Source organism: Amia ocellicauda, chromosome 8 (genome assembly GCF_036373705.1).
Source record: "Amia ocellicauda isolate fAmiCal2 chromosome 8, fAmiCal2.hap1, whole genome shotgun sequence".
NCBI classification, from domain to species: domain Eukaryota; kingdom Metazoa; phylum Chordata; class Actinopteri; order Amiiformes; family Amiidae; genus Amia; species Amia ocellicauda.
The window spans coordinates 2803606-2827125 of record NC_089857.1 but is presented as its reverse complement, the minus strand read 5'-3'; the positions used below and the strand labels follow the sequence as shown (position 1 = coordinate 2827125).

The 23520-nt window shown below is 37.7% G+C and overlaps 2 protein-coding genes across 4 annotated transcripts in view; one reads left to right on the top strand and one right to left on the bottom strand.

Annotated features, from left to right (window-relative positions):
- The first annotated feature begins 1203 nt into the window (after positions 1 to 1203).
- fam81b (family with sequence similarity 81 member B) lies at positions 1204 to 16429 on the top strand. Of its 3 annotated transcripts, none has more exons than XM_066711826.1 (9): positions 1204 to 1267; positions 3665 to 3745; positions 4818 to 5025; positions 7367 to 7485; positions 11467 to 11596; positions 11949 to 12055; positions 13391 to 13526; positions 14593 to 14788; positions 15436 to 16429. In XM_066711826.1, the coding sequence occupies exons 2-9, from the start codon at positions 3699 to 3701 to the stop codon at positions 15567 to 15569; spliced, it is 1077 nt and encodes a 358-aa protein (XP_066567923.1). In that variant the 5' UTR covers positions 1204 to 1267; positions 3665 to 3698; the 3' UTR covers positions 15570 to 16429. The 3 variants fall into 3 exon arrangements, with proteins under 3 accessions (XP_066567923.1, XP_066567924.1, XP_066567925.1); XM_066711827.1 differs by having other exon boundaries at positions 14593 to 14783; positions 15436 to 15576; XM_066711828.1 differs by lacking the exon at positions 15436 to 16429 and adding an exon at positions 15266 to 15411.
- Positions 16430 to 16431: 2 nt separating this feature from the next.
- The window catches only part of skic3 (SKI3 subunit of superkiller complex), a 52388-nt gene continuing 45299 nt past the window's right edge, over positions 16432 to 23520 (bottom strand). The window contains exons 34-41 of the mRNA XM_066711822.1: positions 23089 to 23200; positions 22312 to 22440; positions 21809 to 21933; positions 19969 to 20127; positions 19069 to 19221; positions 18357 to 18487; positions 17894 to 18017; positions 16432 to 17102 (exon numbers count right to left, since the gene is read on the bottom strand). Coding sequence (XP_066567919.1) covers positions 17031 to 17102; positions 17894 to 18017; positions 18357 to 18487; positions 19069 to 19221; positions 19969 to 20127; positions 21809 to 21933; positions 22312 to 22440; positions 23089 to 23200 — 1005 coding nt within the window. The 3' untranslated portion in view covers positions 16432 to 17030. The remainder of the gene's footprint in view (positions 17103 to 17893; positions 18018 to 18356; positions 18488 to 19068; positions 19222 to 19968; positions 20128 to 21808; positions 21934 to 22311; positions 22441 to 23088; positions 23201 to 23520) is intronic.

Genomic DNA, 23520 nt, shown 5'->3' with positions numbered 1-23520 from the left:
TAGGTGCCTATATTTTTGTAGTGACCCCATTCTGTAACACAGGTGGGTCTCTTTCTGGTTAAAGCCCTCATAACAGGTTATTAAAAGTTATTACATTTGTAACCATGACATTATAAACTGTTCTGCCACATTACATTTGTTATAAACACACAGTCTAGTCAATGATTACCATTGTTTTTTTAGGATCTGTCCTGTATGTTACAATGTAGAAGTCTTAACACAACCACAGGCTTTTCTGACTTAGTGTCACTTTTGACAAATTGCAAGAAGAAGACCAAGCTTATCCCCCAAAAAATGTAGTTAAGGATTCCTTTAGGTAACAGAAGAAAGCTTTTACTTCTATTAAATTAGAGATATTTCTCTGGATTTGACACTGCATTTTGGTGTGTAATGGCTTCAGGTATTGATTGGTATGCCAGGAGAACTGTACGTGAGCACTTAAGGGGATCAGCAACCTACAGAGGCCCCATAATGAGAACAGAAGAGCTACAGGTTCTGTTGTTTGACATACATTTTTAATGCATGCTCTAGAGACTAGCTATTATAAGGGTAGGAAATCATCTATTGTTGACAAGAAAATTACTTTTGTCTTCTTGATGAAAGCTCTTACATTCATCCTGCTCATTAAAAATGCACAGAACTAGTTTTTTTCTTATTTTTATTTAAGATAGATATCAATAGCTGTTAAGGCAAAAGCTCATCAGCAGAAATTCTCTATTTAATATGATTGAACTGCCGAGTTCAAAAGCTTCTACAAACAAAAGATTCAACAAGAAGGAATTTTCACAGAGATTTCTGGTTGATATCTATTTTTCATTGCTTTTTTCTTTTCTTATACTTTTTTTCTAAGGCCAAGAAACCAGAAACATTTGTGCACATTAAGCAATCAACTTGAAAATAAGCAAAGTCCTTCATCTCCTTACAGAAGCTCAGGAAAAGCTCTGGTGTCAGTGTCAGAAGTGACATTGTGCACTGCCCTTTTACAGTCAATTTGCTACAAAATTGTAGTGCACAAAATTCGGTAGAAATCATTCAAATTTACAATTGACTTGAATCTTAGGCTGTGTCTGATATGAAGGTAAGAAGATGTATGCCTCTGCGTGTCTAATCTCTCCTTGTACCTTTACTAAACTTATGTATACCATAAACTCTTCTCTCTTTTCCCTGTTTTGTATAGCCACACCCCATCCACGTTTGACATTAGTTGCCAGGTGACAGGTGTAAACAATAGGGCTACACCACAGTGATCTGGCAGTACTCTATATGTGTAAGTATAACGAGTTCACATTTGAATGCATTAATTGCTTTGTACTGTCATTTATTTTGTTTTATAATATCACTGTGTGTCTCCTACAATGCTGACCAGGATTGGTTTGCTGCTAAAGAAGGAAGCAGGTTTAGAGTCATACAGCAAATGATAACAGCAGTGGTGAGTTTTGCAGTAGACATGAGGTACTAATAATTTAGCCAGTGATCTATGAAGATTTACCTCAGTAAATTTGCATTGTAATCTGAAAATTTTCACCTGGTTTGATCATGCATGTACTTTGTTTTGCATTAGTGTTTCATAATTTGTAACTTTCTTACTCTATACTCCAGTTTTAATATGTAAAAAAGTAAACTTGTTAAAGACCTATGTAACAGCTGTCTGAAATATAAAGTTCGAAAAAGAAAAATGCATTGTGAATATTAAAATGGGAAAAATACATACAAAACTACTTTTCGAGACAAGTAACTGAATACAAAGCTGTACTTACAATTGCACATACCCTACTCCCTGGAAAATTGGTTGGGGTTCCATTGGCTTTCCCAAACCAGAGAGGAAGTGCATTTCACTGTAATTTTTATCATTGCACAAAATGTGTATATATTTCTTGTGCCTGGCAAAGATACAGATATCTGGTGAGACGAGCAACTAAGGTAGATGTTGAAGCCAGAACATGATGTTACCTAAATAAGAGGAATATTTACCTTGTAGAACAAAACAGACACATTTGCCTTTCAGTTTATCAATCTAGGTTCAAAAGTCTAGTCAAGCTTTCTATGAGACTCAAAAATATTTGCTCAAGAGAGTTCTAAATAATTATGAAACCATTTTGTATTAAAAAGTTAAATAAACAAATAAATATATAATTCTCTTGTTCTGAAGCAACTTGTGAATTCAGCTGTTGTTTAGAGCAGCTACACAGTATCTTATATAAACACTGCCAGCAGCATGACTTAAAAATATATCATCTGCAAAACAGTATATTGCTAAATATATAACTGGGGTTTTCTTAATGCTCTACATGAGAGTAATTACTTAAAAAGGTTCACCTGGACAAATATTTCCACTATAAACTATAAATTATATATATTTTTAATAAACAATTATCCATATGCATGCCCAGTGTATGATTTGTGCAATTTGTGCAACATGTTTGACTGTGTGTATTTCTAAGATATCTCTCATACCTATAACTACATTTAGAAATAGTTACTTGTAGTGTCTTTGCCCAGAAAGTAATTTAAAGAAGAATCTGCTCTTATATTTTCCACCAGACTTGGGTATAGTTTCACAGTCCAATAATTTTTTGATAGTTTTGTAACACATTTCTACTTTTTCTAGCAAGAGCATCTCATTTGCATTAATTTGAATATTTCATTAAAAATGAGGGAAGGACATAGTCAAACACTTTCCTGAATAACACAGCAACAAAATGCACTTCCCCAAAAAACAGCAATGAAGATTTTCTTTCTGTGGAGACAAAGCATAAATCTGTAGTATATCTATGATTGTTAAGTGAAGATTTAAGCTGGGCTTCAAATATAGTATTTTACAAAGAACTTAACGATATAGAAATGTCTAATTTTGGAATATTACTCCATTCGCAGGATTCATACAAATTAAATTGGTATTTTTAAATATTCTCTTGGACTCTGTCAGTGCCAGGCAGGCTGATTAGAGTAGATAGAGAGGAAAATGTATATTAAATGTAATGTAAAATGTATAATCTATATTTGTTTTTCATTTGTGTTTATATATTTCCCTTTTCAATGTAGATCTGTATGTTTTCAATACTTATATCTGGACATCTGAAAACTGTGATTGAACCCTTAGCAATACATAGTGCCAGCAATCCAATGCTTACTTAGGATCCACCACTAGTTCCTTGCAGCACTCAAGTTACAAAGAGAAAATGTTTCCCACACACAATAAAATGGGAGTGGGTATAATTGCTTTCATAGCAATAGCAACCATAGCATATCTGAGAACAATATCAGTTCACTGTAAACTGATCAATAGATATTCAAACAGAATGGCTGACGAAACACAGGAACATTATGAGTTGGGTTTGTTACAAAAACGTTTTTTATGCAGGAAGCAAATATATTTAAAAATTGAATCATTACTTTTTCACCTTATAATAGACTTTAGTGTAGATCTCAATTAAATACAAAATAATGTACTTTTACTTTAAGAAATACATTTACAGGTGTCTTGTAGGAAAACCAAATATCTTTCTCCCTTAACTTTCATATCTAGGATAGTATAACTATAAAGTAAAAAATAGGAATCATCCAAAATGCATTATAGGAAAGTCTACTAAAGAATACTTATTTTGGTCTCAAAGTGAAAGTTATCAGAAATCTGCAGACCTCTACATTTTGCTTTTCATTACAGCCTGACCTACTGCTGCATAACTTAAAGAAGAAGCATGTCGAGAGATACCACGCTGCAGGTGTATCAGCACTACCCTGACAAGTATGTAAGCTTTTGATAGCTCACCAGCAGTATTAAAAAGTAGATAAATCATTTCTTGCAAGCTGAAAGTTTTATATTTATTTTAACTTTTTTATTCTCTCTCTACTGTTTTAGTATATCCTTGCTTTTCTAAATCAAAAATAAACATTGTGCAAGCAGAGATCTTAACTCACATTAATTGCACCTACCTATTATACTGAGCCCACAGTAATGAGTTTTCATTTTATACTGTATGCCAGGTAGTTAATTCTAACACAAAGGTTATAAAGCAGACCTTTAAGTGTTTCTTAAAGCAATTACCAAGCACTTGGGGCATTGGTCAGTTAAAAACAATAACTAAAGTAAATATAGAAAAGTGTTTGCAAACTTTAAACCCAGATGGCCAATGTTAACACAGAAAATAAGAGGACTGGTTTCACGTTAGAACATTACAGTTTACATAATACAGTGTGTGTGTTCCCTGTACAGTGTTTACAGTGAACAGTCTCATCAAATCTAATCATTTCAGACCAAATCAATATGTTTTTCAATCAAACTAGCCTTCCACAAATCATGCAAGTTATAAAACCCCTTTGACTGAAAAAATAATACACAAATTATAAACCCGTGTGATTGTAAATATAGCATGCTACTTTATAAGCAGTTGCATCTCCTCATTAACAACCTCAAAAATGCTCACTATCCATTTACTAACAGCAACACCAACTCTTAGTTAGAAACACACAACCAAGACACATTTGCTCCCGCCTTACTTATATAAATGAACAAGGTGATTGGCTACATCAAAAAATGATGGACAAGTTCCTTCTGCAGGTGATTGGCCCCATAAAAAAAATGATTGACAAGTATGTCCTGCAAAGTGATTGGCTGCATTCAAATGTATATGTTTAATATTGTGGGCTGAGGCTAAGGAACAAACCAGAAACAAACAAAAGTCAGAAGTTTTTGCTTATGTGAAATGTACAAATTTGCACTCAACATTAATCATAGAAATTGCTACTCTTAGCGGGAGCTGCACCCCCACCCCCCACACAAACCCACATAGGGCTCCTTTCCCTTTTACTGTGAATAGATCTGGGATGCTAGAAGGCCGTCTGTCCAGTCAAGAGCGCACCATGGCAACACTGCTGGAGCAGGCCTTCCGCATCAAGGATGACATCATCACCAAACTGCGTGTCAACCAGGACTCCTCCCAAAATGAGGCTGCCTCCCGCCGGCTGCTGGAGAACCATATCCTCACCATCACACACATCGTCCAGCAGCTCAGCAAGGATATCGAGGTGACAACAAGATAGGTAGCATGGAGAGGGGGAGATTCATGAAAAACTGGGTGAGGGGGTTCACAAAGCACTGGAATAATAAATGTGTTTCTAATAACATTGACAGGGTAGTCAACAGCAACACAATGATGCTGATTTTATGCATGTCATTCTTCTTTACAGTGGCTCTCAAAAGTATTCACCCCCTTTGGACTTTTCCACATTTCATTGTGTTACAACATGAAATCAGAATGGATTTAATCAGGAGTTTCTGCCACTGATCAACACAGAAAATGTCCATAATGTCAAGTGAAAATTGTTCTAATTTAATTACAAATACAAAACAGAAAATTACTGAATGCATAAGTAATCACCCCAGTCAATATTTCTTAGGGGCAACTTTGGCAGCAATTACAGCCATGAGTCTATGTGGATAAGTCTCTACCAGCTTTGCACATCTGGACACAGCAATTTTTGCCCATTCTTCTTTGTAAAAGAGTTGGATGGGGACCTTTGGTGAACAGCAATGTTGAACTCTTTCCACATATTCTCAATTGGATTGAGGTCCGGTCTTTGACTGGGCCACTACAGGACATTGACCTTTTAGTTTGTAAGCCACTCCAGTTTGGCTTTGGCTGTATGTCTGGGGTCATTGTCCTGCTGGAAGATAAATCTTCTTCCAAGTCCCAGGTCTCTTGCAGACTTGCAGGTTTTCTTCCAGGATTTCTTTGTACTTTGCTGCATCCATTTTGCCCTCTATTGTTGCAAGGTTTCCAGCATCCCCATAGCATGATGCTGCCACCACCATGCTTCACAGTAGGGATGGTGTTCTCAGGATGATGTGCGGTGATAGGCTTGCGCCAAACATAGCGCATAGCATTGAGGCCAAAAAGCTCTATTTTGGTCTCATCAGACCATAGAATTTTCCTCCACTTGGTCTCAGAGTCTCCCACATGACAAACTCTAACCAAGATTTGATTTTGGTTTCCCACTCTCCCACAAAGGCCACTTTTGTGAAGCTCCCAAGCTATTGTTGCAGTTTGCATAGTGTCTCCCAGCTCAGCCATGGAAGACTGCATCTCCTTTAGAGTTGCCATAAGCTTCTTGGTGGCCTCCCTGACTAGTGCCCTTCTCACCTGGATACTTAGTTTTTGAGGATGGCCTGATCTAGGCAGATTCACAGTTGTGCCATATTCTCTCCATTTCTTAATAATAGACTTTACTGTGCTCTGGGGGATATTCAATGACTTGGACATGTTCTTATATCCTACCCGATTGGGGCTTTTGAAGAACCTTATTCTGGATTGGATTTGACTGTTCCTTCATCTTCATGATGTAGTCCAATGAATTGAATTAATGGACTCCATTCAACTAATTGTGTGACTTCTAAAGACAATTATTTTCACCACAGCTCAATCAGGTGTGTCATAGCAAAGGGGTGATTACTTATGCATCCAAATATTTTCTGTTTTGTATTTGTAATTAATTTAGAACAATTTGCAGATTATATTTTTCACTTTGACATTATGGACATTTTCTGTGTTGATCAATAATCCTGAAATCATGTTGTAACACCATGAAATGTGGAAAATCCAAGGGGGGGTGAATACTTTTGAGAGCCATTGTATAGTACTATAGTCACAAAGGTCCATGGAGGCCTCTACACATGTCTGCTGCTGAGCTTGTTCTGACTGTTTCCAATCCAATGTATCTTCGGAGCTTGAAAGACAGATTTTAGTGATGTGTATTCAACTGTAAAATGTTAGCATTTACAGAAATTCATAACACACAACAATATTTTACATGATTGTCCATGCAGTGATAATTATTGTTCCAAAATCACAAGGTAGTTTTTCATAATTGGGTTCTATTTTACAAATTTTGCTTCGGTGAGTAATCAATTCCAGATCATAGTGTCTAAGGCAGGGGTGCTCAATCCTGGTCCTGGAGAGCCCCTATCCAGCAGGTTTTAGAAGTCACCCCTTGTATCACCAATTTATAAACACCTGGAAGTATTTCATTCTGATAAATAAAGCAGGTGGTGTGGTAAATTCAGTACTTTAGAAACCATTGGAGCAATTATCTGAATACCTGCAGCCTCCTGAGGGAAGAATTCCCTTGGTTGACTTTCTTAATTGACTAATAATTCACATGTGTTCCCCGTATTAAGACATAGGTGATTTAAGGTGACCTATAAGAGTAAGTGGATTGGGGCTCTTCAGGACCAGGATTGAGCACCCCTGTTCTAAGGTAAACCATCTTTCTGAAACATGCCAGAATGCAGTATTACAAAGACTGCTGTGTAATATCTATAGCAAAGCAGGAAAAAAAAAGGCTTCAGTTCAGTTTTATTCTTCTTCAGGTTTTGGAAGGGCAGATCATCCAGAGAGATGGTGTTTCATCAGGGACAAGTTTTGCTGTGCAGAGTCTAGATCACAAGAACCTTGCTGGTATTGGAGACCTGCGTGGGAGAGTGGCCAGGTACCATTCCTACATCAGTGGGTCCACCTGTGGCATATATGGTCAGATGTTAGATTTGATCTGCCAACACAGGCACAGCTCTGAGCACCTAATCTATATATCCTCACAGATGCGACACACCCACCACACCACATCATACTGTACTACAGTGCACTACACTACAGTAAAAGACTGTACACAATGAGCTCTGTTATACAACTCACTCAAACACTTGTAATGTCTTGATTACTCTTCTTCCCTGAAATCAAAGATTTAAAAACCTGTGGTAGATTTTGTCATAAATTTACTAAATTAAAATAACATTTAATTACAAATGTGAAATATGTACCCTTTAAGCCCACGTGTCCCAAATAAGCCCACAAGAGTTTTAACAGTAAATTCTTCAAATTGTATTGATTAAGCACATAATATTTTATAGATTATTGAATTCAGACCTAAAAAAACCAGCCTAACCAATACAATTTTTTTACTAATACTAATTTCCATCACATGGAATTGTTGCACTTGCACAGGCAGTTTGCTCTGCTGGTTGTTGGGGTTGGGGCCAGGGCTGTTGGGGCTGTTGGAAGTCTGTACAGGTGCTTCAGAAAAAGGACCATAATTTGTGGACACTTGTCTGTCCACCCGGCTCTGGCTCACAGGGAATATTCCAGTGCTCTCAAAGCCACCAATGATGTTTTCTGGCTTGAGAGCTGTGGAAAGCACATCTAGTTTCGCGGGGAATTCCTCCTATCCAATTTTGTCCCTGCTAACATGGGAATGACACCACAGTTCTTTCCTCCATTACCTTTTGACTAGGGATGCACCGATCGATCGGCCACCGATCAGTATCGGGCCAAAATGGCAAACAATTACTTTATCGGCTATTGTCAGATTTCTTTAAAATGGCCGATATTTCTGTCTGATGGTGCTGCTTTTATTACGTCTAACTAAGCATCCGATTTGTTCAACTCTTGTACCTGTAACAAAATATGAATTACGCACATGAACTGCAGTACAGTTCACCCCCCGACCTGCTCTCACGCTATAGGTAAAAAAATAATAGGAAAATATTGGTATCAGTATCGTCCGATCATGTTATAAGATCGGCCCAGAATTTTCATATTGGTGCATCCCTACTTTTGACTTCTCGCACTGACTTGTCCAGTGGCTGGAGGACGTGGTTGAGGTGAGATGGAAGCCGGAGAAACACAACCCCATTTTCTCTGGCCTTGGTGCCAGGGAAATATCTGAGGCATGACTTTGAAAAATGTAAACTCTTGGCAGTCCCATCTTTGGCAAAAACAGCTTCTCAAAATACTCTACTCTAAGAACACTAAATTATTCTCTGTCCATCCGTGATCCGCACAAAATTCACAGCAAGGTCCATCATGTTATTGCAGTCTCTATAATTTTTTTCTCTGCTTACCTATTTTGTCCCCATAATCAAAATAAGGTAAATAGTTAAGTTCATGAATGAAAAGGATGTATTCTGAGTAATATTAATTAATGTAAGGCTTTTTTAATATGAGGTAGAATGGTTTCTGGGCTTAGTGGGCTCATGGGAAATTAACATCAATATTATTTTATAGCGTTAATGTAAACGTAATATCTTTATAATAAATACAATTATTTTTTATTAAATAAATAAATAAATAAATAAATAAATAAATAAATATACATTATTTTTTTACAACTTAGACCATGTTTATTATTGTTGGTAGAACAAATTAAATAATTATTCTGCTTTCAAGCCATGTGCTAATAGGCTTTTCAAGGACGCTGTTCCTTTTAAGCCCATATGACAAAAACAATTACATTTGTAGACTATAATAATTGATAGAACATTAAATATTGTTTTATCTGAAGAAGCATCTAAAATGTTTTGACTTACTATGGTCATCAATTTTTGTTGTTCTGCATCTATCTGTGTGTCCTGCGCTCGTACCGGAAACTCATGAAATCTATATTTTCAAATACAAAATAGTGCTTTTAAATACCAAGCAAATTCATCATATAAGGTTTCAAGTGAATTATTAATCTACAAATTGTATAACTCTTAACAATATTCGCCAAGTTTGGTCACCAAATTCAAGAAAAATGGCTTCTTGGGAGGGCCCCTAATAAGGCAAAGTTTTGGGGTGACTTCTAAAAATGCTGCTGCACAGTGGCAGCACAAAGTCACACATAACTCAAGAACAAAAGATGTGATTGACTCCAAATAAAAAGGAACATGACAGTAACAACTCTGTGTATTTGCTGTGATACAGATCATCCTTCTAATATTTCCTGTCCTTTTTGTATTTTGAAATAAAAGAGCAAGTGGGCTTATATGGATGTGGGCTTAATTGGGTCACTTCCCCTATTTAAAAAACATTGTTTAAGGAGCTATAGGGATTGTGTTTTCCTAGTTGACAATTGCTGTAACTGAAGAAAAAGTCTGAGGTTCGGTGTTTCACAGGAATTCCAAAGTAGTGTTGCAATGCTTGAGTTCTCTGTCAGCACTCACCCTGGAATTTTGTATAGAGAATGGGAAATAGAAATTAATCAGTTGGAATGCAAAAATGTTTGAGTCATACCCAGGTTATGACTCTTATCCCTTCAACAGAATGTTATTGGAATGGAAATGTGGTACCTCCTCCATTTAAATTTACCTAAATGGAGGTCAAGGTATGGGTTTTATTTTCCTTTCATTCTGCAGTTTCCTCATTGCTGTACCATAACTATACTGCAATAAAGCCTCAAGAGACCAAATTGTATAAAGCTCCATTGTGGCATGGCTGCTGCGTCAAATTTAAGATATTGGTTGAATGCTAGGCAAATAAATGAAACTGCGTGTTCCACAGAGAATCCATAGTGAAGTATTACATTACCTGCATATGGAGTGTGATAAGTTAAAGAAAAGTGAAGACAAAGGCGGCATCCCAAATCACACACTTGTTCCCTACACCCTTCAACAAGCATACACTTCGCATGACGTTGTGCTTGAGTGAGCTAGGCTGTAGGGTGTAGGCTGAAGCTAAAAGCATTGAATGGGACACACTTCTGCATCAGCATTCAGTGCCTTTGCCTTTGACCGTAAAAGTACCTACACACTCTTTTCAAGTCATCTTTCTCTGTATTTAATGAAAATATATATTATTATTATTATTATTATTATTATTATTATTATTATTATTATTAATTTGGAAATACATTGTTCGCTAATCTCACCTGCTAGTTTTATATGCTACTACTTCAGTACTAAATTAATTGATAGGTGCCAAAACATTTTTGGCTGAACTTTCTTATCATATATTTAAATCATTAGGCTCCCTTCACTCATTCCCTAAGGTATTGGGACACCCCTTAAGATGGCGACCATAGTACTTCCAACCTGCAAGGGAAGGCAACGAGGGAACAAGTGTGCGATTTGGGACGCAGCCAGAGTGAAATACTGAGTCTGGATGTTAATTATCTCACTTGCCCCTGCCAATAGATCATCTATGCTTTTTTATGTTCTCTTAAGAGGGATTCATTAACTATTTGTAAGTTGTTGTGGTCACGCTTTCTCCATAAAGATGTCAGCAACTGAATGATATCTTCCCTGCTTCTATCAGCATGCACCAGGGATACACTTAGAGTGTCATACTCACATTTAGATCTGGTGCATGCTGCTTAAACAGGAGCAGTATGCATAAGGATCCTTTTAATTGGTCACAGGTGTTTGCATGTTATTTCTTCAACAGATCACAATAAGAAAGTGGGAATAACTTGAAATAATATTAAGAATTGTGAATTGTGAATAATTAAGCAGCAATACCAAGTATGACAGTAACAACCTTTCAGAAATGGAAAGGGCTAAACAGTCACAACCCCAGTTCAACCTATAATCCATGAATAAATAAATAATTACATTTAACACTAACTTCGGATCGGGCAGCAATCAGTTAATTTACTTCTTCAAGAGGGATCCTGGAACAATGTTTAATCCATATACACCCTGCCTTTTTATTTTTGTAGATGTGATGCCAGCATTGCCAAGCTGTCAGGAGATGTCAGTTCAACCAACCGGGAGATCCAGAGCCTGCAGAAGGAGATTACGGAAGTCAGGGGTGCTGTGGACCTCTGCTTGAAAGACACTAAGCTGAAGGTGAGATTTTGGCAGCCCATTCTCTGTTTCCTTCACACCCACAAAGTAATAATTAGTGGAAGTATCCCAAAATTGATACCAAGTGGCACTTCTATTGTAAGTCCCCTTTTCAATTCAATTTCAATAATAGTGATGCTGCTGACCCTGTAACAAAGTTGATCAAAGTGAGGTAAGTAGATTACTTACCTGCAAAACAGTCACAGGAACATTCAGGGTGCCATAGCTGCATACCCTAAACAAATGACAAACACACTTTACCAAAATTCAAAACCAACATGCCACCGATAGTGGCCATATGGGATTTGACACCTCAGTCTTCAGCTCAGTCTAGAACTCAGTCTTATCCACACAGATCACACAGGTCATGGGAAAGATGGAGGCAGCGCTGCTGGAGCAGAACTCCAGTCTGAAGACCACATGGGGAAACCAGCACAGAGAGATTGAGCTGTTAGACATGAAGTAAGTTTTCACTCAGCATGAACAATACTGTTGAGTGGACGCTTTGGGACTGTTAGGAAATGGGAGTGAATTAAATGGCAAATGACTCTTTGGTAAAATAAACAAGAGGAACTTTAATTCACAAATTATATAAACACATACAAACTATCCTGATAGCCCATAATTTAAATAACTTACAAAATGTAAATATTAGCTGTGGCTATATTCAACTTCCCTCTGCAGCTCTGCAACAGCAGCAATCAGGAACTCTCTACACATGGACTGTGTCACTAACCTCAACTAAACCTGCTCATATGTCCATAGCAAGAGAATTCTAGCTTTTGGAGTTAAAAACAAACCCACCTTTTGAAAATGTAGGTGCTTTGGTAACTTCCATTATCAGAAGTAAAAAGATATAATCAAAACCCATAGTGAAAGATAACAAATGAACAGTCTAAAACGTTCTATTACAGTGAAACAATACTATTAATCTAACTAACTAAAATGTTAGGAAAGATGGCATAATTCTAATACATGGCCATCTCAATCGGAGAACTACACCCAAGCTGAAAATGAAATAGTTTTAACCTGCAATCAAATCTGAACAATTCTCACAATGGACACCAATTTCACAATGATAGATCTGGCCCCAACGTTTTCAGACTTTGCTTGTGAGGAAGCTGGACCCAATCCTGACAGGAATACACCTAGGATGGGACACCAGTCCATTGCTGGGCAACACACACACACAAAGAGCAATTTAACAAGGCCAATTAACCTAACCTGTATGTCTTTAGATGGTAGGAGGAAACCCACGCAGACATGTGCGCCCCCCAAAGTCAACCCCTCTTTTTCTGAACCTTTACTATATTTTTACACTTTCTGAAAATGTTCTATTACAAATTGCACATGTAATTTGGGGGGAAATAATAAAACAACAATTAAATGTCATAAATGTTCCCTAACAGAAATGTATAGGAAATAAAAAGGTATGATTTGGGACAAATTTAGTTTTCAACGTTGATTAATTTTCTATTGCAGCCCTGCCAACCCATGCAACCTCCGGAAATTGGCCCTCCATCACCAGACACTGGGAACCCTTGTCCTAGATCATTTATACTAACGTGCTATTTTACTGTAAAGAATACAGAAATATACAGGAGAACATACAGCAATGTATGTGGTTTAGTGTGGTTTGTTTCATTGCTGTTTGCAATTGTATTGTGATATATACGATCATCATCAGCCTATATTGATCCACTGCTGGATGAAGGCCTCCCCAAGATGCTTCCACTTGCTTCAATCTACTACTTCTCTTTTCCATGTCTTCCCGTTTCCTAATAAAACTTTCCCCAGGACCTCCAGTACCCTGAATGACCTCAGGGATCAGCTGAAGCAGCACAGGAGGTGGGCAGAGCAGCAGTTGTTGCAGTCTGAGCATGTGCAGTCACAGGGTGCAGCACAGCTCCACTGCCTTCTCCAGGAGACAGAGGTGAGAATGTGTGTGTGGGGAGATGATTCCTAAATACAATGATTGTCTTTACCGAAGCAGCAGTGACTATTCACATGCAAATATGGCATCTTGTGTTCAAAGACAAAAACAAAGCCCTTTCATTTTAAACATGCCAACCTCACTTTTGGAGAATTTAACAGTGTCCAATTAGGATATACACAGTGACTGGTAATCCTTTGGGAGGTGCTCTACTTCTAAAACAGGACACCCCAATATTGCTGTAGTTAAGTTTAAAAGTGCTGACTAAGCGGTGTGTGTCAGTTTTGTAAGACTTGGTTATTAGTGTCTCAAGTGTACTAACACCCACGTTATAGCACCAAGCAGATAACAGAATAACCACTGTTCTGTCACGTCACAATAAAGTACAGGTTTGATTACATCTGTGTCACCCTCCCACAGACATCTCTTGTTTCAAAGCACCGTATCTGTACTTTGCCAGTAAAGGCACTTTCCAAGAGTGATCGGGTTTCTCTAATTCACCAGCAAATTTTTCTGTGCACCTGCCACAGTCATTATCTCCTGCATAACAAAAACACACAAGTTAATGTGGAGGATAATGTAATTAGCCTGAATCCTATCCCCTCTCGTTTTCAAATACTGTATATTACACAAATGTAACTGCAGTATTGTATTCCACTTTATTTTTACATTACAATGCTTAAGATATTACACATTATTTGCAATATGTGAAAATTTGCAATATGTGAAGTGAAACACCAAAGAACACCAGACCATCTCCAGATTCCAGATAAGACCATTTACAAATGAGTGGAGGTCATTCGACCCATCCTGCTCGTTTAATAACTAATTCAGTATGATCCACATGGTGAGATAAGTGATGTAAGAGTTTGGTATACAATGTCTTATTCATTACCGCCTCACAATTGTTATTTTCGATATATTAGTTACTTTGCAGAAGGGAAATATTTATTGGAAAAAATATATATATAGTAAAGTCCACTTTACAACACCTCTGATATAAAATTTGTTAGACTGCATAAAAAGATCATATCATCAGCCGAGCTGTTTTGGCTTCCTCTTCTAGGAGAAGATGGGGAAGAAAATTGAGGAGGACATCAGCTTCTTTACTATCAGGCTGCAGAATGTGGAGGAGAAGCAAGAGCTGGAAATTAAGGCCAACAGAGTAAAACACGCGGAGGACAAACTCACCAGCAAAATCAGGAGGCTAGAAAAGACCATCTGGGAAGAGCTTGACTCAATCAAGAATGAATACAGGTCAGGTGAGTTCAGCATGCCACTGCATTCTCTTTTATTATAACTATCTTAGATTGATAGGGGTTGGAGTGAACATAATGGAAACACCCTTGGAATGGTAAGTTATCTTGCGTTTCTTTAAATTAAATTAAACATGGATGTGCATGCTGCTTTCTACTCATGCAGTGTAGTGATGGAAAAAATATTTCTGTCACTTGCTCTCAAGAGATTTTCCACTAAAAGAAAGATCAACAAATACCAAAATAGGTAATCAATAGGTAAGCAGTATCATGCAAACATCACCCCATGATGGAATAATGATTAATTGGATGTATATAGCAAGATATTTTTTGTTCACTTTGAATGCTATTTGACCATTCAAACCTAAAATAAGTGGCTGAGAATCTGAAGCTACTGAGAAACGCCAAAGTTTCTTGCCAAAAAAAATCTTTAAAGACTAGAGAATAAAATCCATAATGAATAACTACCATGTTCATCTCCAGAGACATGACAAGCACACAGTCTTAAATCCTTGGCCTCATGGAGTACTGTGCAAGACTGGATCAAATGTAAGATTGATGAATTGATGAATAGTGCTTACTGCAGCCAAAATGTATTTCATAAAAATAGTTACAGAAAATTACAGAACACCAGTGTCCACTTCATTTAACAGGGTTCCAATCACTCCATGATGCCATCGACTCCCTGAGGCAGATAAATGACACCAAGTCCCGTCTGGACAAAGAGAAACTCCAAAAGGACATCAAACAAATCAGGAGAAAGATCGTGGAGCTGAAAGACATATGATGACTTTGAAGAACCCATGCAGAGATGCAGGTCAACAGAGGTATTGATAGTGATACAGGGGAGATACTACAGGTTGGTTGCATAAAACTATATTTGACCAATGTCAACCATTAGACTAGTCTTAATTTGACAGTTAGATTAATCTAATGCAAGTCAGACAGTTGCATAAAAATTAAGACAGCCTAAAGAGTAAGTCTCCTTACCCCCAGTTTAACTTTCCTTATCTGCTTGCCTGAGATTACAGCAACACTCACTGATGCGGACAGGTGGAGCCTCCCATTTTAAATTAATCACATGCCTTAATCACAAGCCCTATTGCAATACACACCAACCATTCACTTTTCACAAAGAGAGTTTCATACCCAACAGGTGATTCACAATTTAACAAATTATTTGGTTTACAAAATTTAAAAATATCACAATGCATTTTTCAAGAATAAAGAAATTATGTGGTACAATTTCATTCTAGTTGCTTTCCCTAATGTGTGATCTTTGTGTGTTTGTTCAATTTCTCCTACACTTTGAAATTAATGTCTTAGTAATTTGTGAAATGTTTAGCTATTTTATGTGTTGTCTGTAAATCCCGAACCAAAATGTATACTGTAGTGGAATTATACACAGTAAACCCTCTCTCAGACTTGCATTCATTGCTATAGGGAAACCTCAGGCCTGACAAAGGGAAAAAATAGGTGTCATCACATAACACAATGTGGGGCACTCTTAACGGTTAAATCTACAACTCTGTGCTTTTATACATGGATGTTACCCTGTCAAATGTATATACATCTCCTTCTTTATACAATCAGATTCATAATTGTTTTTATAAAAGTGATAATGGTAATAAATACATGCTTTTAGAAGGTTTGTCCATTCTTAATTATTTATTTTTGGTTATTTTCATTTTATGAACAAGGGAAAATCACATTCACTTTTAATTCCCAGACACACAAAAGCTCTTTAACATGTAGCAGAAAGCGCAGTGCTATGTTTAAGTGCAACCAGAGTAAGACAGCATCTTGAGAATAACTGCTAACAGTGATTACAAACCTATAATCCAAAATCAAATTATTACTTAGTATTTTACAGAAGTGGAAAACATGATAGTTGAGGAACGGTAACCAATTCCTTTCCCTGACACTCACCAGAACTTGGGTAGTTACAGGCAAAATGCTAAGACTTAGTATAGGAATACACCTCCAAAAGCTATTGCATGTAATTTTTGTGCATGTATGGATACCTTCTAGCAATTATCTAGCAATTTTACTTCCCATTATTTTCACTTCTTTAGTTGATTTGTTATGCAGGACAACTGTAAGTTGAAAGTTTGTTTAATACATCCAGAATGTTGTTTTAATGCAAGCCAACATTCAGATTACTGAATACCAGGTTTCCGGTCTTTGCTGAAAAAGCTCCAGTGCACATTTTCCTGTAACGATGGAAAGTGCAGTTTTGTTTTTAGGATTATGGGCACAGCTGGTTGTAAAGTTTCTCTAGTCTGGAATCTCCTGCAGCTCTGGCGTGATCCATTAACGTCTAGAAAAAAAAAAAAAAAAATCTGTATTTATTTACAGTTATTTCTTGTTCATGCTTTTGAAATATGCTTTTAGAACATGATTACTGCCACAAAGGGAATTACAGAAGAATATTTAATGCTATGCAGCACTAATAACTTTTGACTGTTTGTAAAATCTCTCAGAGAAAATTCACAGTTCAATCCAACACTGTTAGAACATAAGAACATAAGAAAGTTTACAAACGGGAGGAGGCCACTCGACCCATCGTGCTCATTTGGTGTCCATTAATATCTAAGTGATCCAAGGATCCTATCCAGTCTATTTTTAAATGTTCCCAAACTTTCAGCTTCTACCACATCGCTGGGTATTTTATTCCAGATTGTGACTACTCTCTTTGTAAAGAAGTGTCTCCTGTTTTCCGTCTTGAATGCCTTGAAGCCCAATTTGTTCTTACTTGTTCTTACTGTTTTTACTTGAATGATGACTGGTAAAGACACCAAGTCTTATGCCCATTGCATAAAACAACCTTCAGCTGGTTACAGACCTCAGCCAGCAATCAAATACCCCTACCTAAAATTACATTTGATATTCCAAATCTAGTGTTAATCAAGTTCTGTGAAACTAGCCCTTTACCTGAAGTTGCGATTTCTATTTTTTTAAATATTAATTCTTCCTTAAGTTCCAACACATTGATGTCAAAAAACACAAGGTAAAAGCCACTGTATTTAATAGTTAATTTACTCTTTATGTTAATGGCTTTGTGCAGTTATCCCTGGATGTCAAGGGAGGAAATATTATAGTGTATCTTACATCAATGAGCTCCTGGTCATTCTTTGAATGCAGATGTCTGAGGAGGTACCAGCGAGCGACGGATGTGATTGACTCAGGGAACCCAGTTGTGTAGACCACCTTCTCCAGCAGACGACGAGTTTCTCTGGGGGAACACAGAAAACATGGTCAAGCTCTTCATTCAAAGGGAGAGCAACACTTCCAATGGTGGTTGTGGTTCCTCCATCATAATGCCCTATAATATAAAACGTCTCAGAACAGTTCTAGGACTAGACCCAGGCAATTCAGAGATTGGCTCCAATAACAAAATAATATTATAACAAAACAATATCACTAGAAAAACTGAATTGGTGAAGAAAATACTCAACATTCATGTACAACATGTTCAAATAAGGAGAGAAAACTGGCCATCTTTAAGACAGCACAATAAGGTTACATTGAAAGAGACTGGCAATAGAAAGATAATTCAAAAGCAAGCACCAACCTGGCCCCCATCTTAATGGAGAACTGCAGCAGAGCCTGGATCAGCAGGGCTAGGGGAGAGAAAGCTAGCTTCAGGGCTTCACTGGTAGCTTCTTTGACTAAGTCTTTCCACTCATTGTTGGAGACATTCGCCTAAAAGAAAGAAGAATACTAACAGGCAAGGTTTTGGATCTTGCAAAGTTTGATCTGTGCTGAATTAGCATAAAAAAATAAATAAAAAACAGAAATAAAGGAAATTGTCTTCATATGCTGTGTTTTTCACTGGGTCACTGTCAGGAAGCTGAGGCATCGGAGGGGTTCATGCCAGTCAGCAATACAGCACATAGTAGGAATGGAGCAATTAGCCAACTTCAAATCAATACACGACCAATTTAAAAAAATGAAAAACAATATAAAAATGCTATACTGTGACTTTTAGAAGTTTTTGCTTTCTGACGCTTTTGAAAGAAAACAGGAAAAACTAATTATTGTACATATGTGTTAAACAAGTAAGAATTATATAATTTTGGATACACTGAACGTGGGCTTATTCTGTGGGGGAAAGACTTCACAACAGATGGTATGATACCTTTAAGTAATGATATACAAGCTGCACATCTTATCACATCACATGTAACTGGCAAAGCAACGCTGTGATACTGCTTCCTGTGTATACACGACCCAGAGAGCCTGGGTCTTGAGGTCAGGGGGCAGTTGCTACTAATCCCACTCACCATGCAGGGTGCCAGGGCCAGCAGGGCCAGGCGGAGCAGACTGGCCAGTTTTCCGCTGAAGTTTCCCTGCTGAGACGCCACTTGCAAACTCTGCCTGTAGCACATCACTGCTCCCACCAGTAAGCCCTGCGACCGGTACACCTCCGCCAGCCACTGGGACAGGGACAGGGACAGGGACACCTACACATCAGCACAGGAACTACAGCCTCGTTTACAACCGATACTACTTTCTCAATCTAATAACATCAACCTCTTGCAAAATGGGCCCAGTTTCATTATTAGTTCAGTGCAATCAAAAAATTGTGACTATTAAGAAAGGAATTGCACTTATTATTGCATTAACCAACATACTTTTTGTATATGTGCTGTATACACAGACAGTAAAAACAAATGCAGTCACAAAATATTACTGAAAATATCTAGAAGAGATATCATTAAACAATTTCAATGTGAAAGATGAATGATTGAAATCTGAACATGCTTACATCAGCAGAAAAACACACAAAAAAAGATAATGTAGAAGTAAACAAAGTGTTGTTCTATGTATAAAAACATACTGACAGTAATCATGTGATATAGATGAGCTGTATATTCTCCTCTCATTTTATAGCCTATGTTATGAAATTTCAGTGTTGTGTTGAGTCAGTGGCCAGTTGGATCAAATAAAGAAAAGTGTGCCTTTTTGTGCTTAATGATGTTTCACAAAGTAACTTAAGACTGGAGTCTATACAATAAGCTAGTGAGGGAAAAGCTTCTGTATTTAACAGTGAACAAATTCAATACTCAGGGTATTGAATTCAAAAGGCCCCAGGCACCCAGGCAGAGCAAATCCAGAAGGACTGTGAGTGCAGTGCTGAGTTCTGCAAGACCCGAGAGGGCACACTGTGGAGGCGGACTCACATGCCAGGCGGGCATAGAGGTATAGTTGGCCAGCACGGCTTTGCGCAGCTCCTCCAGCACAGCATCGGGCAGTTGGGTGCAGGACAGCAGGAGCGCCTCACATTGCACCTGCCGCTGCAGCAGTACAAGCCCAGGCTGCTCAGGGTCACTGCTGAGGGCCTGCAACACAAGAGACCCACAGTATTGTTATGTAACCTATTATAAATAGAGCACATCATAACTGCAACAAAGCAAATCATTAACACATGGCTGTGCAAGACCAGTGCTGGATTCTTAGGGAATGGAAAATAATTGGGCTTGATTCTGCCCTGGAGCTGAAGTCAGAGAACTTAATTTTCAGTGGAAGGAGGTTTGGTGGGTGTCACACAACAAGGGACTTCCTGTAAATTGAGAATACCTCAGAAGTTCTCTGGCTGTCACCACCTACATGAACAATCTGGCAGCTGAGAATAAAAATGTGTGATAAGCTGATAGTGACACTATTTTCATAAAATTACCTGGCAAATATATATATATATATATATATATATATATATATATATATATATATATAAATCTTGAAGAAAACTTGGGTGACTGAACAGTTTCCTTTTTAACTGGATAGATAAAGCAATTGAAAAAAATTGCCCTATGTAAATGTAATGTAACTCACTTGCGATGTGATACAATGTAAAACACATGAAGCAGCCCATGCAAATGTTTTGTTGGACAAAATCCGGCAGTATGTATTATTGAAATATGCACCATATTTAAATCACCCCTACTGTTTGTTGCAATGAAAGACAATGTTTTTATTTCCAAGCAGATATGTGGATGAAGTTGTGGGATGCATCATATACCAGGTGGAAGTTAATGGAAATAATGTAAATGGCACTGCCTTCCTCATAGTGCCAAATAATACTTTAAACACCTGCACACACACAAATCCACACACTCGTTTAAATTTCTCTAAACAAAGGATTTAAAAAACAAACTTGTGTTTTGCTTATTTTTTTAAGTATTTTTATTTATTTTTAATTAAGATACTGCATTATGTCCATTTATCTTTTTTTTTTTAATTCAGGTAAAACTCATACATGGTCTGAAAATGAGAAACAGCACCAAATGAAGAGGGCACATTTTAAAAGAGCAGATCTGGAAGACACATCTACCCCAAGAGGATGTGTGTGTGTCATGCAAATCCATATTTTTGGAAAGTTCCAGACACAGAAAACCCCAGAGAAATGAAAGGAACTTTTTAGTAGCATTTCTATTCAACAGTAGACCATAGTTTCAATCAAAATAATTGAGAACAGTATATAGTATTCACTTAATCACACTGCTGCTATACACAGTCATTGCACTATAGAGTAAATAGTTGGCATTACATTACACAAGAAACCCAAGCAAAACCAAGACTTCATTAGTCGTGGTGGCTGGGATCCCACTTCTTTTTAAATTACAAGTGACAATTTCACATTTAATTGTGAGACTGGGATTACTTATACTATAAGCATAAACTGGAGGTATATGATGCACCTCAGAATATTAATAATTCTAATACTTTGAACATCTGTGAGTAATAACTAGCTATGCAACAAAATATATATAAAAAAATATATATATATATATAAAAAAAAAAATAGAAGAATTACCTTTAAAAATATTATAATATTTCTGAAGCAGAATACACTGGAGTGAGACGTCTATAGTATACACAAAATGGAAGGAAAGGAGTGGGTCAAAGAGAAAATCATCAAGCAAGTGGGTGAGTGAAAGAGTGAGCAAAAGAGAGTGAGTTGTGAGTAAAGGAATAATTGAGGAAGTGAGGGATTAAAGGATTGAGCGAGTGTGACCTTACCTTGGTGCAGACCGCCTCTGCATCAGTGTGAAGTCCGGCCTGTTTCAGCCCCCATACAGCCTGCTCTACACACCACGTTTTCAGGGCAGATAACTTAGGCCTCATATCGCTCCCTGCAGTCCGCACTGAGAACAGCAAACAAAATCGCAAAAAAACTACATTAAACTGGATTTATTTATTTAACAAAGGGAGAACAAAGAAAATCAAAAACTGCATTTCATAGCCACGCTCAACTTAAAACAAAAAGTGTTCCTTTGATAGGGAGGCACTGGTGAGTTGTTGTTTTGTTTTTAGATTAACCTTATTTAATTGTTAATTGTTTCAGAATGTATATGTCCTTTAATTCTGTGCCTGTGTAATCAGTCTCACCAAATGTCTGGTGACTGAAATCTCTTCTTTTTACTTATGAACAATTTTGAGTTGTGTTACTTGACCTTCATACTCTGCATTGGAAGTTTGTTCCCCAGCACTGCAGAGACTTTACAGAGCACATGTGGACTCACCCTTTTCAGACACAAGCTGAGTCAGTACCCCCTCCAATTGCCTCCTGCCACGAGACGCATCCCTCAGGCAGCTGGCTGTGTTCTCTGTGTGACATGCCGATAGTAGGGCAGCCCAGACTCCAGGGTCATCTGGAGAGGACACAGCAGAAGATATTTGCAGAAAGATGGAAGAAACCACAGCCAAGCTAAATATCTAATATAGTGCATTTCCTTCAATGCCCCTTCATCTATTTCTCCATTTGGCACATGCGGAATCAGTGATGTTCTGAAAAACACTGCCATGCTTGAATTGGGTGGTTAATGTGCCTTACTTGTGTAGTCATTGTTGATATCCTGTATGATACTTAAAGTTGACTGCATAGATTTGGCTAAGATGTGTAGCAGGGGAATCTTTCCTAGCACCAAGATCTGCATAAGAGTCTCTCACAGTCAGAAGGACACCACTGCTGCACTGACATGTTGTACATAATTCTAGAAGCTTCAGGAGCAACATTTACAATCTTGTGGCTTATGGTTTTCATTTTAACCCAAATTCTCCATTACTGAATTCTCATACAGACATGTTAACTTAAAACCCATTATTTACCTACAAATATCTGGAAACAGTCTGATAAAATTTATTATTATGTCAAGTGAGGTGTAAAGTAAGTAACTAGGAGTTCAGCTAAAAGAAAACCAGAAGAGACAGGGTCACCCAGGAGCTGGGTTTGAATACTCCAGCACAATGACCCACATATGTTGGCCCCATGTTGCAGTGTGCCAGTGTGATCTGGGTACCTGGGCAGAGCAGGGCTGCTCGCTGTATGGTCTTCAGGCCGTTTCTGGTACCATCCTCCCCAGAGTGCCAGCCAGATGCCAGCTGGTTCACACCACTGTACAACAGCGCCTTCTGCAGGGAAAACAGAGTACTGTCACAGGCAGCAAACAACCAGGTCCTCAATGTGCTTTTGTTTTTGTTTTTGTTTTGTAACATTGGCCTGCCTGAAAGGTGTCAAACTGATTGCACTGCATTCTGGGTTTGTTTGAGGAAGCGATATACTGATTACACAAAAGTGCAAATGGGGATCTTCTTCATGAAGTGTTTAAAAATGGGCTTCTGGAATTGCCTTAGAGACTTAAAGAGCATCAGGGAGGTTGGGACACATTTTAATGTACCATAAATGTACATCAATAGAGAAAATGTTTTAGTAAAATGAATGTGTATTCAGG